The sequence below is a fragment of the Ailuropoda melanoleuca genome, chromosome 8 (assembly GCF_002007445.2).
Source record: "Ailuropoda melanoleuca isolate Jingjing chromosome 8, ASM200744v2, whole genome shotgun sequence".
Classification (NCBI taxonomy): Eukaryota; Metazoa; Chordata; class Mammalia; order Carnivora; family Ursidae; genus Ailuropoda; species Ailuropoda melanoleuca.
Window position 1 is genome coordinate 56,014,905 of NC_048225.1, and position 14,886 is coordinate 56,029,790.

At 40.7% G+C, this 14,886-nt stretch overlaps 2 protein-coding genes across 2 annotated transcripts in view; both read right to left on the minus strand.

Annotated features, from left to right (window-relative positions):
* The window catches only part of LOC100482963 (folate receptor alpha), a 29,005-nt gene that overhangs the window by 368 nt on the left and 13,751 nt on the right, over nucleotides 1-14,886 (minus strand). The gene's annotated exons all lie outside the window — the stretch shown is intronic.
* On the minus strand, nucleotides 2-3,358 carry LOC117803285 (folate receptor beta-like; the record flags this gene model as incomplete). Its single annotated transcript, XM_034665603.1, is given in 5 exon segments — nucleotides 2-115; nucleotides 234-359; nucleotides 361-423; nucleotides 2,207-2,368; nucleotides 3,208-3,358. Coding segments are annotated over 4 exon segments (453 nt in total), but the record flags the coding sequence as incomplete, so codon positions are not given.

Genomic DNA, 14,886 nt, shown 5'->3' on the forward strand with positions numbered 1-14,886 from the left:
TGTGCCAGTTGGCTTTGCAGGTGTAGGAGGTGCGACAGTCCTCCCACCATCGCTGACAGTCCTCTTTGCACAGGGGCACGTGCAGGAAACGTTCCCGGCGCCAGCTCTGGTTCACCTGGGTGGGAGGGGAGGACGGAGGGCTCCTCTCAGCGGGGCGTGGGGATGTGGGCGGCCACAGCCTTGACGGAGCTGCCTGGCAGGCCGCTGGGGTGGGGTGAGGGCTGGTCCCGTACCTCCCGGATCCAGGGCCCCAGGTTGGGTGAGCACTCGTAGAGACAGTTGTCCTGGATGAAGTGGCGCCTGCAGGCGGGCTCCATCTTGCCGCAGTGGTCCCAGGTGAAGTTGTACAGGAGGGAGATGTTCCTTGTGCAGCTCCTGGCTGGTGCTGGCTGAGCAGCAGGCCTTCTCCTTCCAGGGAGTGCACTGCGTGGGGAAGACACCCGACTAACTGCCACCCCACATACACAGCCTTCTGCCACCTCCAGCCTCTCCCCATTTTGTTCTTGGTCTCCTGCCTCAGGTGGCTTGTCTTAGGAAAGTTTACTTGACCTCCAGGAACTCCCATCTTGGGGGAGACTCAGTCACAACAGGGCTGATCAGGGGTTGTGGGAGCCGGAGAGAAATCCCGTGTTGGGGGGACAATAGCCATCATTGATGCAGCCCTTCACACTTTATAGAAAGTTCTTTGATGTATTCATTAAAAAATAATTACTGAGTACCTATTTCTATTCCAGTCACTGTTCTAGATGCTAAGAATATGATAGGGAACAAAGCAGACAGAAACGTGTGTTCATGGAACTTATATCCTGATCAGTGGGGACAGACAGTAAGAAACTAAAAGAGAAAAAAATATGGTGTCAGGATCCAATCAATTATATGGAGAAGAGTACAGCAGGGAATGGGAAAGTAGAATATAGGATAATTGTTGAAATTTTAAGTAAGGTAGTTGTGAAAAACCTGACCAGAAGGTGACATTTTGAGCAAAAGAAGGAGGGAATGACCCATGTAGTAATGTATGTTGAATAACTTTGTTCTCAGCAGCTACTAAGGTCTGTGTCCCCAGCAGTGAGGCCGGTGCCAGAAATGTGGCAGGCCCAGAAAAAATATTTGCTGAAAAAAACAAAAGACATCTCTATGATTTCCTAAATCTAAACCGAACTCCATCTCCCGTATAGACACACCATCTCTTAGCAAATTTTTAATATAGACTGGCTTTTTCAGAACAGCAAATACTGTGAAAAGGAAGGCCACACTATGTGTCTCGTTTTACTGGAGTTATTCACTGTTTTAGAAGATCATGTCATCAATGGCAACACAGCTTAGAGTATCTTATAGCATTTAAGTTGCCAACAGAAGAAACCTGCTTCGATCTGCATCCGTAACTGGCCCATTCATAGTGATTTGGTGAACAGAAGCAAACATGCTATTTGATAGTGATTTCTAATGGAGTCATGCCAGGGAATCGACATACTGAAATATACTTTATTTTATTATAAGTTACTTTCTTTGTGCTTCTCCTTTGTAGTACAGATAGAGAATCATGTTGATATTTTTTAAGTTAAATGTGCAAATAGGTTCTATTGGCTTTGCATTTTATTCCAGGTTAGAAAAAGCGTCTAAAGAGTATCATAAAAAGGAGACGTGGCATGTCAATAGAGTTACAACCGACTGGCATCCATTTTTACAGAATGAGTGAACACACAGCACCTGTTGCCCTGTATCCCAGCCAGAAGAGACCGTCTCCTCTACCCTTGACACTCCGTGGACTGGCACACAGTGAAGGTAGGAAGAACCATCCTCCCCGACGATCTCTCACCCTCCAAACCACTGCGAGTGCCCACCCGAGTCCTATCCCTACACCACCACAAGGGCTGCTTATGTCCGAGTCCTCTGTATGTCCTTGTGCTTCTCTGGGCCTCAGTTTCCTCATTTGTGTCATGTGGGGGAGAACATTATCTCCTACATCAAGGGACCAGTGGGAATATGAAATCATGGGCGGTAAACATGACCCCTGGTAAGTGCTCAACAAATGATTATATCGCATCCTTGCTGACATGGTATTCTCCCAGGAGGCCACTGTCATCTTCCCCGACAGCAATAACCCAGGATGTGGGGGCGTCTGACCAGTGGACGCTTCCCCCGCCCCCCTGACTTCTTCCGCATTGGAACAAGCCCCCTCCCAGCCCGAGCCACACTCCTCCCTCACCTGGTCGTGCAGCTTGTCCTCAGGGCCTGGTTTTGCCTTGTGGTGCTTGGCGTCCATGCAGACGTTGAGCAGGTCTGTCCTGGCCCGGGCACTGCCCATGGAGGCCGTCCAGGCCAACAGCAGCAGAAGTGGTATCAGGGTCCAGGCCATGGCTTTCTGTCTCTGTAGACGGAGCTGTGGTTGCAGGGGGGGCCAAGCCCAAGGGGAGAGAGCCTCATGCAGGGCCCCCCTTGCCACCCTGTGTCAGTCTCCCCATCTCCACGGTGAAGGATGGGGTGAGACCCTGTTCCTTCGGTGCTGGGGTCCTGAGGCTCCCTGAAGCTGAAGTAAAGAAGGTTGGTGAAGGGGGCCCCCTCATCCCAGGCTTGGCGGGCTGAGAGAGAGTCTGGGGTTAGTGGATTGGCCCTGGGAGAGTCTTCCTCAGCTGCAGGAGATGCCTTTGTGCCCACATCTACTCTCTACTTTACTTGAGAGAAGTAATTAAATAGTTCAGGTCCATGCCCTACTCCCCCGAAAAGGGCCAGGGACCCCCAGTGCCCTCATGCCGTGTCCATCATGCCCCAGATCACCTGGGTTCCCACGCCGGCTTAGATCCCTGTTAGCCCTGGGGAAGGCGGTGACCCAGCTCTGCTGAGTTCTCCCGATCAGCACTGAGGTCAGGGGAGGTAGCACACGGGGTGCTATTTGCTTAAGTAATACAGATCTGGAAAGACCAGTGGTTTCTAACTCTTGCTTCCTCAGACTTTTTCCTTCCCTGTTCTCCGAAAGCCATTTCCTTCCTCCACCCCATCATAACACTGGTCTCCTCAGCAATCTCTAGGCTAATGTACCAGATTCCTACCTTACCCCTCAGAAAACAAGTGCAGAGATCCCTGGACCTGAGGGACAATACGAAACTATCCCCTGGGGGCGCCTGGGTGGCCCAGTCAGTTAAGCATCTGACTCTTGATTTCGGCTCAGGACATGATCTCATGGAGCCTCCTTAAGATTCTCTGAAGTACCTGAGTTGACAATAGAGACTGCTTCCTGTCTCACCATCTCCACGTCCCCACAAAGCCCTGGCCAAGGATCCTTCCAAAAACCTTTCTGGAATTCACTTCCCTTGGCTCTGCGTTTCGGGGTCAGGTCCTCCCTTCCTCCAATTTCTTCCCCTTAAAGTCACCTTCCCCACAGGATCCCGAGTGATCTTTCTTTCTTTCTTTCTTTCTTTCTTTCTTTCTTTCTTTCTTTCTTTCTTTTCTTTTTTTCTTTCCTTCTTTCCTTCTTTCCTTCTTTCTTTCTTGATTTTATTTATTTATTTGACGGAGAGAGACAGCCAGCGAGAGAGGGAACACAAGCAGGGCGAGTGGGAGAGGAAGAAGCAGGCTCCCAGGGGAGGAGTCTGATGGGGGGCTCTATCCCAGAACACCGGGATCATGCCCTGAGCCGACTGAGCCACCCAGGCGCCCCTCTTTCTTTCTTTCATTTTAAGATTTCGTTTATTTATTCAGGAGAGAGAGAGAGAGAGAAAGAGAGCATGCGCGCGAGCATTGTTGGGGGAGGGGGGCAGAGGGAGCCGCAAGAGAAGCAGGCTCCCCGCTGAGCAGGAAGCCCGACAACACAGGACTCCACCTCAGGACCCTGGGATCATGGGATCATCAAATGCAGTTGCTTAACCCACTGAGCCACTCAGGCATACCCCCAGTGATCTTTGTAAGGAAACATCTGCCCCCGCCCCCCACCCCCAGTGTCCCAGTCACCCTTCCCTCCTTAGGGCATCTTGCCTGAGACTCCTTAGAGGCTGGGAGCACACACAGCTGTGTCTGGACTGGTCTCTTTTCAGGCTGGCAATGGCTTGAGGCCCCTGGACTTTCCCCAGTGGTCTCTGACCTCCGGTAGGATACACTGACTGTAAGAGCTCTGATTACCACAGAATGTAATTTCCCCTTTCCACTCTCCAGTCTTGCCTCCTTCCCTCTCTTCCAGGCCCCACCCATTCACGGCTCCATTAGCCCGTCAGTGTATTCATTCCTGTTTTTGTTCCCCTCTTTGTTAATTTATTCCTTATAGGATTCACACATTCAACATTCATCAAAACCCAGAGAAGCTCATCTCCAAGGGCAATCTAAATTTTTGAGGTACCCCAAATTGTTGTTAGGATGAAGCTAGCTTGAGGGGCATGCGGTCCAGTAAGGAAGAACCCAGGCTTTGGGGTCAGGCCATGGGTCCCAATGACAGCTGTCCCTCATACAACCTTGGGAAATGTCAGTGAGCCTTTCTAAGCTTTAATTTGCTCACCAGAGGATTGTTGAGAATTACATATGGAAAAGCCTGGCATAACACAAGTAGGCTTAAATGATAGCTATTGGGTTAATTTTTGAGCAACCAGGTAGACACAGTTAGAGGTTGAAGTGCGGAAGTCAAGGTTCACAGAGGAAAATTGTCTCAAATTAGCTAAATGATGTAATATCTCACCAACCAGCATTTCTGTAAGCATAAGTAAGCATTTTTTATAGCCTTTTAAAAAATTGAGGAAAAACATGCATTATATAAAACTCACCATCTGAATTCTTTTTAAGTGTTTAGTTCAGTAATGTTAAGTGTATTTATGTTGTGCAATCGATCTCCAGAACCTTTCCCTCTTGTAAAACTGAGACCCTATTCTCATTAAGCAACAATACCCCATTTCCTCCTCTCCCCAGTCCCTGGCAACCATCATTCAACTTTCCATCTCTATGAATGCACTACTCTAGATATTTCTGTAAGTGGGAATCACACAGTATTTGTCTTTTTGTCACTCGCTTATTTCACTTAGCATAATGTCCTCAAGGTTCATCCATGTGTCAGAATTTCATTTCTTTTTGATAACTGAATAATATTTCATTGTATATATCTGCTACATTTTGTTTATCCATTCACTCACTGATAGACCCTGGCCGGCTCCCTCCTCTTGGCTATTGTGAAGAAGGCTATTATGAACGTGGGTGTACAATTATCTTTTGAGGACCCTGCTTTCAATTCCTTTGAGTATATCTTCAGATGTGGAATAGCTGGATCATATGGTAATTCCATTATAGAGGAACGGCCGTAATATTTGCTGTAACAATTGTACAATTTTATATTCCTACCAACAATGTACAAGGGTTCTGATTCCTCCACATCCTCACCAACACTTGTTACTTCCTGTTGGCTTTTTGTTTCTTAATAAAAGCCATCCTAGTGGGTGTGAGGTGATATCTCATTGTGGTTTTGATTTGTATTTCCCTGATGATGAGTGATGTTGAGTATCTGTTCATAGGCTTGTTATCATTTGTAGACCTTCTTTGGAGAAATGTCTACCCAAGTTGTTTGCCCATCTTTAAATTGTATTATACATCTTTTTATGGTTGTGGGAGCTCTCTAGTTCTCTCTGAGTTACAAATCTTTTCTCTCATTCTGTAGGCTGCCTTTTCACTCAGTTAACTGTCCTTGGGTGTGCAGTTTCCATTTTGATGCAGTCCAATTTATCTATTCTTTTCTTTTGTTGCCTTGCTTTGGCTGTCATATCCAAGAAATCATTGCCTCATACAATGCCATGAAACTCTTTGCTTGTTTTTTAAAGGAGTTCTATAGTTTAATTCCTCCATTTAGGTCTTTGATCCGTTGTGAGTTAATTTTTATAAAAGGTATAAAAGGAGGGTCCAACTTTACTTTTTTGTATGTGAATATCCACTTGTATCCCAGCGCCATATATTGAAAAGACTATTCTTTCCCCCATTGAATTGTCTTGGCACAATTCAATTTGTCAAAAATCTGGACTCTCAGTTCTATTTCATTGACCTACATATCTACCTTTATGCTACTATCACACTGACTTGATTATTGTAGCTTTGTAGTAAAAGGTGTGAGTCCTCTAATTTTGTTTTTTGTTTTTTTTCCAAGATTGTTTTGGCCATTATAGGTCTCTTGCATGTTCATATGGATTTTAGGATCAGATTGTCAATTTCCCCAAAAAAGCCAGCAAGGATTTAGCTTAGGATCGAGTAGAATCTGTAGATCAGTCTGGGGACTAATACCCTCTTAATGGCATTAGGTCTCCTGACTGATGAACATGGGATATCTTTCCATTTATTTAGGTCTTAAAGTTCTTTCAACAATGTTTTATAGTTTTCAGTACATAAGTCTTTTACTTCGTTAAATTCACTTCTACGTATTTTATTCTTTTTATGCTATTGTGAATGGAATTATATTCTTAAATTCATTTTTATATTATTCATTGCTAGTGTATAGAAATGCAACTGATTTTTGTATATTGATCTGGTATCCTACAAACTTGCTAAACTCGCTTATTAGTAATAATAATGTTTTTGTGGATTCCTTAGGATTTTCTATATGCAGTGTCATATCATCTGTGACCAGAAAGTTTTACTTCTTCCTGGAGAACCACTTCCTAGATGAGCAGCCTTTGAGGGGCACCTCTGGCAACCCTCTCAGGTCGGGGCTTGTGACAGAGCTTCTCCCTGAGGCCACTAGGCAGCTTTTTAACCAAGCTGTGGACCAAATGGAAACAATAAAGCTTTTTGCAGCAGAGGAAGGAAGGGAGGGAGGGAGGGAGGAAGGAAGGAAAAAAATAGTTTTACGTCTTGCTTTCCAATCTGGATACTTTTATTCTTTTTTATTTATTAATAGTCTTAGCCACAACTATTTTAAAAAGTAATCTCTAAACCTAAAGTGAGGTTCGAACTCATTACCCTGAGATCAAGCATTGCAAGCTCCTCTGACTGAGCTGGCCAGGCGCCCCCTAGCTACAACTTTTGTACAAGGTTGAATAGACATGATGAACATGGATGTACTTGCTTATTACTGATATTAATGGGAAAGGCTTTTGGCATTGACTATAATGTTATCTGTGAGTTTTTCATAGTTGACCTTTATCAGGTTGTGGGAATTCCCTTCTTTTCCTAATTTGTTCCATATTGGATTTTGTTTTGTTTTGAATCATAAAAGCATTTTTTTGGATTTTGTCAAATGTTTCAACTGAGGCAATCATGTGGGTTTTGTCCTCTATTCTAGTAATATGATATTTTAAATCAATTAATATTTGGATGTCAAACGAACTTGCATTCTGGGATTAATCCTACTTGGTCATGATGTATAATCCTTTTTATATGTGGCTGGATTCAGTTTGCTAGTATTTTGTTGAGAAGATTTACGTCTTTATCCATAAGGGATATTGGTCTGTGGTTTTCTTCTGATGTCTTTGTCTGATTTTGTATCAGAGGAATATTGGTCTCATAGAATGAGTTCAGAAGTGTTTCCTCCTCCTCTTTCTGAGAGAGTTTGTGACAGATTGGTATTAATTATTCTTTAAACATTTGGTAGAATGCACCACTGAGGTAGTGGGAGCCTCAAATTTTGTTTGTGGGAAGTTTTAAAATTATGAATTCAACTCTTTGCTTGCTACAGGTATATTTAGATTTTTTACTTCTTTTTATGTCGTCTTTGGTTTGTGTCTTTCTAGGAATTTGGCCATTTCACTTATGGCATCTAATTTATTGGCATATGGTTGTTCAGAGTATTCTCTTACAATGCTTTTTATTTATGTAAGGGCAATAGTGTTGTTTCCTCTTTTATTGCTGATATTAGTAATTTGATTCTTCTCTCTTTTTTTCTTGATCGATCTAGATAATGGTTTATCAGTTTTGTTGATCTTCTCAAAGAACTAACTTTTGGGGGTGCCTGGCTTACTCAGTTGGTAGAGCATGTCACTCTTAATCTTGGGATCATGAGTTTGAACCCGATGTTTGGCATAGAGCCTACTTTTAAATACATAAATACATAAATAAATACATAAATAAATAAATAAGATTTTTAAAAATGAAGGAACCAACTTTTGGTTTCATGGATTTTCTCTATTGTTTTTCTATCCTCTATTCCATTTATTCTTGCTCTCCTCTTTATTATTTCTTCCCTTTTGCTCCTTTTGGGTTTATTTTGCTCTTTTTGTTTTTTAAGGTAGTAGGTTAGGTTATTGATTTAAAATCTTTCTTCATTTTTACTATAGCCCTTGATAGCTCTACATTTCCTTCAAAGCAGGGCTTTAGTTGCATCCATAAATTCTGGTATTTTTCATTTTCATTTCATTCGTCTTATTTTCTAATATCTCTTGTGATTTATTTCATTCATTATTTAGAAGTGTGTTGTTTAATTTACACATATTTGTGAATTTTCTAAAACTTTCTCTTATTGATTTTTAATTTCATTCCTTTGTGGGTCAGAAAATATACTTTGTATTTCAGTTCTTTTAAATGTATTGGTGCCTTTTTTTATGTCCTAAGATGGGATATCCCATATGCACTTGAGAAGAATGTATATTCTCTGTTGTTTGCTGGTGTGTCCTATAGATCTCTGCTAGGTCTAGCTGGTTTCTAGTGTTGTACAAGTCTACTTCCCCATTGATCTTCCACCTAGTTATTCTAGTCATGATTGGTAGGGGTTATTGAAATTTCTAACTGCTGCTTTTTTTGTTTTTTTGTTTTTTTAAGTAATCTCTCTGCCCATGGGGCTCAAACTCACGATCTTTGTAAGATCAAGATTTGTATGCTCTACTGACTGAGACAGCCATGCACCCCTTCCAACTGTTAGTTTTGAATTATGTATTTATCTACCCAACTCTGTTAGTTTTTACTTCATGTATTTTGAGATTCTGTTATTAGGTGCATTTATGTTTATAATTGTTATGTGTTCCTGATGGATTAACCCTTTATCATTATAAAATGCCTATTTTTGCCTCTTAACAATTTTCGTCTTAAATTCTATCTGTTGGACATCATTATAGGCACTCAAGCTCTCCTTTAGTTATTTTTTGCATGATATATATTTTTCTATCCTTTTCAGTTCAGCCTTTTTGTGTCTGTGAATCTAAAGTGTGAGTCATGTAGAGAGTGTATAGTTGGGCAATGATTTTTTATCTGCCAATCTCTGCATTTTTTTGCATTTTTTAATGTTTTTTTATTATATTATGTTAGTCACCATACAGTACATCCCTGGTTTCTGATGTAAAGTTCGATGATATTAGTTGCGTATAACACCCAGTGCACCATGCAATACGTGCCCTCCTTACTACCCATCACCAGTCTATCCCAGTCCCCCACCCGCCTCTCCTCTGAAGCCCTCAGTTTGTTTCTCAGAGTCCATAGTCTCTCATGCTTCATTCCCCCTTCTGATTACCCCCCCTTTCTTTATCCCTTTCTTCCCCTACTGATCTTCCTAGTTCTTATGTTCCATAGATGAGAGAAACCATATGATAATTGTCTTTCTCTGCTTGACTTATTTCACTTAGCATTATCTCCTCCGGTGCCGTCCACGTTGCAGCAAATGTTGAGAAATCGTTCATTCTGATAGCTGACAATCTCTGCATTTTTATTGGGGAATTCCATCCATTTATATATAATGTAATTACTAATGATATAAGTTTTACAACTGCAATTATATTTGTTTTATATGTGTTTTTAAATTTTTTTTTAAAGTAATCTCTACACTCAACGTGAGACTTGAACTTACAGTGCTGAGATCAAGGGTCACATGCTCTACTGCCTGAGCCAGCCAGTCGCCCCTATGTATGTATTTTTGTGTCTTTTTGTTCCTCTATTTCTCTATTACTTCCTTTTGTGTTTAATAGATATCTTCAAGTATAACATTTTAATTCCTTTGTTGTTTCTTTTACAATATTTTTTTTAAAAGATTTTATTTATTTATTTGACAGAGATAGAGACAGCCAGCGAGAGAGGGAACACAAGCAGGGGGAGTGGGAGAGGAAGAAGCAGGCTCATAGCGGAGGAGCCTGATGTGGGGCTCGATCCCACAACGCCGGGATCACGCCCTGAGCCGAAGGCAAACACTTAACCGCTGTGCCACCCAGGCACCCCATCTTTTACAATATTTTTAATTTTTTCTTAATAGTTGCTCTGGGGTTACAATTAGCATAATAATTTATAACAGTCTAGTTCAGATTAATACTGAGTTTCAATAGTGTTCAAAACTTTACTTTACTTCAATATAGCTTCATTCCTTCCCCTACTCCTTTGTACTTTGTATTATTGTCATACATTATAAACATATCAATACTGTTTTATGGTTATTATTTTGTGAAGCTGTCTTTTCCCATTAAAGAGGATAAAAAAAGAGTTAACAACATAAAAACATTTATACCATATTTTATATTTCTCTATGCAGTAACTTTTACTGGTGCTCTTTATTTCCTCATGTGGATTCAAGTTACTGCCTGGTGTTCTTTCATTTCAGCCTGAAGGACGACCTTTAGTATTTCTTGTAGGGAAAGTTTGCTAGTGACAAATTCTCTCAGCTTTGGTTTATTTGGGTATGTCTTAATTTCTCCTGCACTTTGAAGAATAGTCTTTTTGGTTACAAAATTCTGGGTTGACAGTCTTTTCCTTTCATTTCTTTGAATGTCATCCCACTGCCTTGCCTTCTGGACTTCATAGTTTTTCTAATGAGACATTAACAATTGATCTTACTGAGGATCCTTTGTAAATGATGAGTCATTTTTCTATTGCTGCTTTCAAGATTCTCTGTTTATATTTCAGTAGTTTGACTCTAGTGTGTTTAAGTGTGAATTTTTTTGAGTTTCTCTTACTTGGAGGTCATTGAACTTAGATGTATAAATTAATTTTTATATAAAATTTGGCCTTGAAATCAAGGTTTTGGCCTTGATTTATCCAAATATTACTTATGCTTTTATTCTCTCTCTGCTCCTTCCTAGGACTCTCGTTGTGCATATTTTGGTATGCCCGATGGTATTCGCACAGGTCCCTGTGTTTCTGTTCATTTTTCTTCCTTAAGTTTATTCTTTTATTTTTTGTTTAAGATTTTATTTTCTTAAGTAATTCCTGCACGCAATGTGGGGCTCAAACTCACAACCCTGAGATTGCGAGTTTCATGCTCCACCAACTGAGCCAGCCAGGTGCCCCTTCATTCTGTTTGTTCTTAAGAATGGACAATTTCTATTTTCAGTTTGTAGATTCTTTCTTCTGTCACTTCAGATCTGCTGCTGATCACCTCTAGTATAAAATGTTTAAATTCAGACTTTACTTTTTTCCTTAAAAAGCAGCTTACGGTTCCCAACAAAATTGAAGGGAAGGTATAGGGATTTCCCATACACCCCCTGCCTCCAAACATGCATAGCTTCCTCCATTAGAACATCCCAAACCAGAGTAGTACATTTGTTACAATTGATAAACCTACACTGACACATCTCAATCACCTGAAGTCCATAGTTTAGATTACAGTTCACTCTTGGTGTTGTACATTCTTTTGGTTTGGACAAATGTATGACACATGTCATTATCATATAGAGTATTTTCATTGCCCTAAAAATACCCTCTGCTCTGGTACACCTGGCTGACTCAGTCAGTAGAGCATGGGACTCTTGATCTCAGGGTTGTACATTTGAACCCCACGTTGGGCATAGAGATTATTTTTTAAAAATAAAATCTTTTTTAAAAAAAGATACTCTCTGCTCTGCATATTTATCCCTCTTTCCCCCCAGCCCCCAGCAACCATTGATCTTTATAATGTCTCCATAGTTTTTTCCTTTTCCAGAAATTCATATAGTTGGAATCATATAGTATATAGTCTTTCCACGTTGGCTTCTTTCACTTAGTAATATGCATTTACAGTTCCTCCATCTCTTGGGGTGCCTGGGGGGGTTCAGTCACTTAAGCAGCTGACTCTTGGTTTCAGCTCAGGTCTTGATGTCACAGTCGTGACATCAGCCCTGCATTGGACTCTGCGTTCAGTGCAGAGCCTGCTTCAGATTCTCTCTCCCCCTCTCTCCAGCTCTTTCTCTCTCTCTTTCTCTCAAATAAATAAATAAATAAATAAAATCTTTAAAAAAAAAAAAGGTTCTTCCATCTCTTTTCATGGCTTGAGAGTTCATTTCTTTTTAGTGCTGAATAATATTCCATAGCCTGGAAGGTACCACAGCTCATTTAGCCATTCACCTGCGGCAGGACATCTTGGTTGCTTCAACATTTGGCAATTATGAATAAAGCAGCTCTAAATATCCATGTACATATTTTTGTGTGGACATAAGTTTTCAACTCCTTTGGGGAAATATCAGATTGTATGGTAAGAATATGTTTAATTTTGTTAGGAAACCCACAAATAGTCTTTCAGAGTGTCTGTATCATTTTGCACGGTCGCCAGCAATGAGCGAGAGCTCCTGCTGCTTCACATCCGCACCAGCACTTGGTGCTGTCAGTGTTCCAGATTCCAGCCATTCTAATAGGTGTAGTGCGGTATCTCGTTGTTGTTTTAATTTGCATTTCCCTGATGACATATGATGTGGGGTGTCTTTGCGTATATTTGCCATCTTCATATCTTCTTTGCTGAGGTGTCTGCTAATTAAGGTCTGGGGTTTATTTTAAATCAGGATGTTTATATTCTTATTGCTGAGTTTTAAGAGTTCTTTCCATATTTTAGAAAACAGTCCTTTACGGATATGTCTTATGCAATTATTATGTCCCAGTCTGTAGTTTGTCTTTTCAATCTCTTAATATCTTTTACAGAGCAGAAAATTTTCATTTTAATTGTGACCAGCTTGTCAGTTCTTTCTTTCGGGGATCATGCCTTTGGTTTTGTATCTTAAAAGTCTTCACCAAACCCAAGGTCACCTAGATTTTCTTCTACATTATCTTTTAGGAGTTTTTTAGTTTTGCATCTGTGATCTATTCAGGTCTGTGGTCCATTTTAAGTTACTTTTTTGTCTTCACAAAAAGTGTGCAGTGTGTGTAGATTTTTCATTTTGTATGTGATGGCCACTTGTTCCAGCTGCATTTGTTGAAAAGACTCTCTCTGCTCCATTGAATTGCCACTGCCCCTTTGTCAAATATCAGTTGAGTATACCTATGTGAGTATATTTGTAGACTCTTTGTTCTGTTCTATTGATTAATTTGTTTATTCTTTTGCCCATACCACTTTGTCTCGATTACTGTGGCTTTGCAGTAAGTCTTGAAGTCAGGTATTTTCATTAGTCTAACTTTGTTCTTCTCAATATTGTGTTGCTTATTCTGGGTCTTTTGCCTCTCCATATAAACTTTAGAATCAGTTTGTCAGTATCCACCAAGTAACTTGCTGGGATTTTGATTGGGATGGCATTGGGTCTATAGATCAAGTTGGGAACGACTGACATCTTGACTATATTGAGCCTTCCTATCTATAAACATGGAATATCTCTCCATTTATTTAGTTCCTTGATTTCGTTCATCAATTTTGTAGTTTTCCTCACATAGATGTTATACATAGTTTGTTAGATTTATGCTTAGGTATTTCATTTTTATGGATGCTATTATAAATGATATATATTTTTTATTTCAAATTCTACTTGTTCATTGCTAGTATGTGGGAAGGCAGTTGATTTCCATATGTTAACCTTTTATCCTTCAACCTTGCTATAATCACTTACTAGTGCCAGGAATTTTTTTTTTTTTGTCATTTCTTCAGATTTCCTATACAGACTAACATGTCATCTATGAACAAAGACACTTTTATTTCTTCCTTCCCAATCTATACCTTTTATTTCCTTTTCTTCTCCTGATTCATTACTTAGAACTTGCAGTACAATGTGGAGAAGTGGCAAGAGGAGACATCCTTGCCTTGTACCTTATTTTAGTGGGAAAGCTTTGAGATTCTTACCATTAAGTATGTTAGCTCTAGGTTTTTTGGAAGATATTCTTTATCAAGTCGAGCAGGGTCTAGAAAATTTTTCATTTCAGTTTATTGCACTGTTCTACCCCTAATTTATTTTTTTTAATATTATTTATTTTAAAGAGTAGGGAGGGTCAGAGAGAGAGAGGGAGAGGGAGAATCCTCAAGCAGACTCTGCACTGAGTGCAGAATCCAATGTCCTGGGACCCTAAGATCATGACCTGAGCTGAAATAGAGTTGGATGCTTAACTGACTGAGCCCACCCAGGCGCCCCTCTACCCCTATTTCTATTTCATTTTTTAAATAATTTTTATTTCTTTATTGGTATTCTCTATTTGGTGAGACATCATTTTCATATTTCCTTGAACTCTTTAGACATAGTTTCCTCTAGTTCTTCGCAACCCCGAGATCAAGAGTTGCATGCTCTGACTGAGCCAGCCGGTTACCCCAGCTCTTATTCATAATAGCTGATTTAAAGTCTTGGTCCAACATCTGGGCTTGCTCAGGGGCAAATTTATTGACTGCTGTTTTCCCCCTGTGTCTGGCTCACACTTTCCTATTTCTTTGCATGTCTCATACTTTTTGTTGAAAACTGGGTGATTTTTTAAAAAGATTTTATTTTCAAGTAGTCTCTACACCCAATGTGAGGGTCAAACTCACAATGCCAAGATCAAAAGTTGCATGCTCCACTGACTGAACCAGCCAGGTGCCCCCAAAACTGAGTATTTTTTTTAAAGATTTATTTGTTGGGGTGCCTGGGTGGCTAAGCGTCTGACTCTTGATTTCAGCTCAGGTCATGATCTCAGGGTCCTGAGGTCAAGCCCTGCATTGAGCTCTGCGCTCAGCATGGAGTCTGCTTGTCCCTCTCCCTCTGCTCCTCCCTCTGCTCTCTCCCTCTTTCATAAAGAAATAAAATATTTTTTAAGGGGCGCCTGGGTGACACAGCGGTTAAGCGTCTGCCTTCGGCTCAGGGCATGATCCCGGCGTTATGGGAT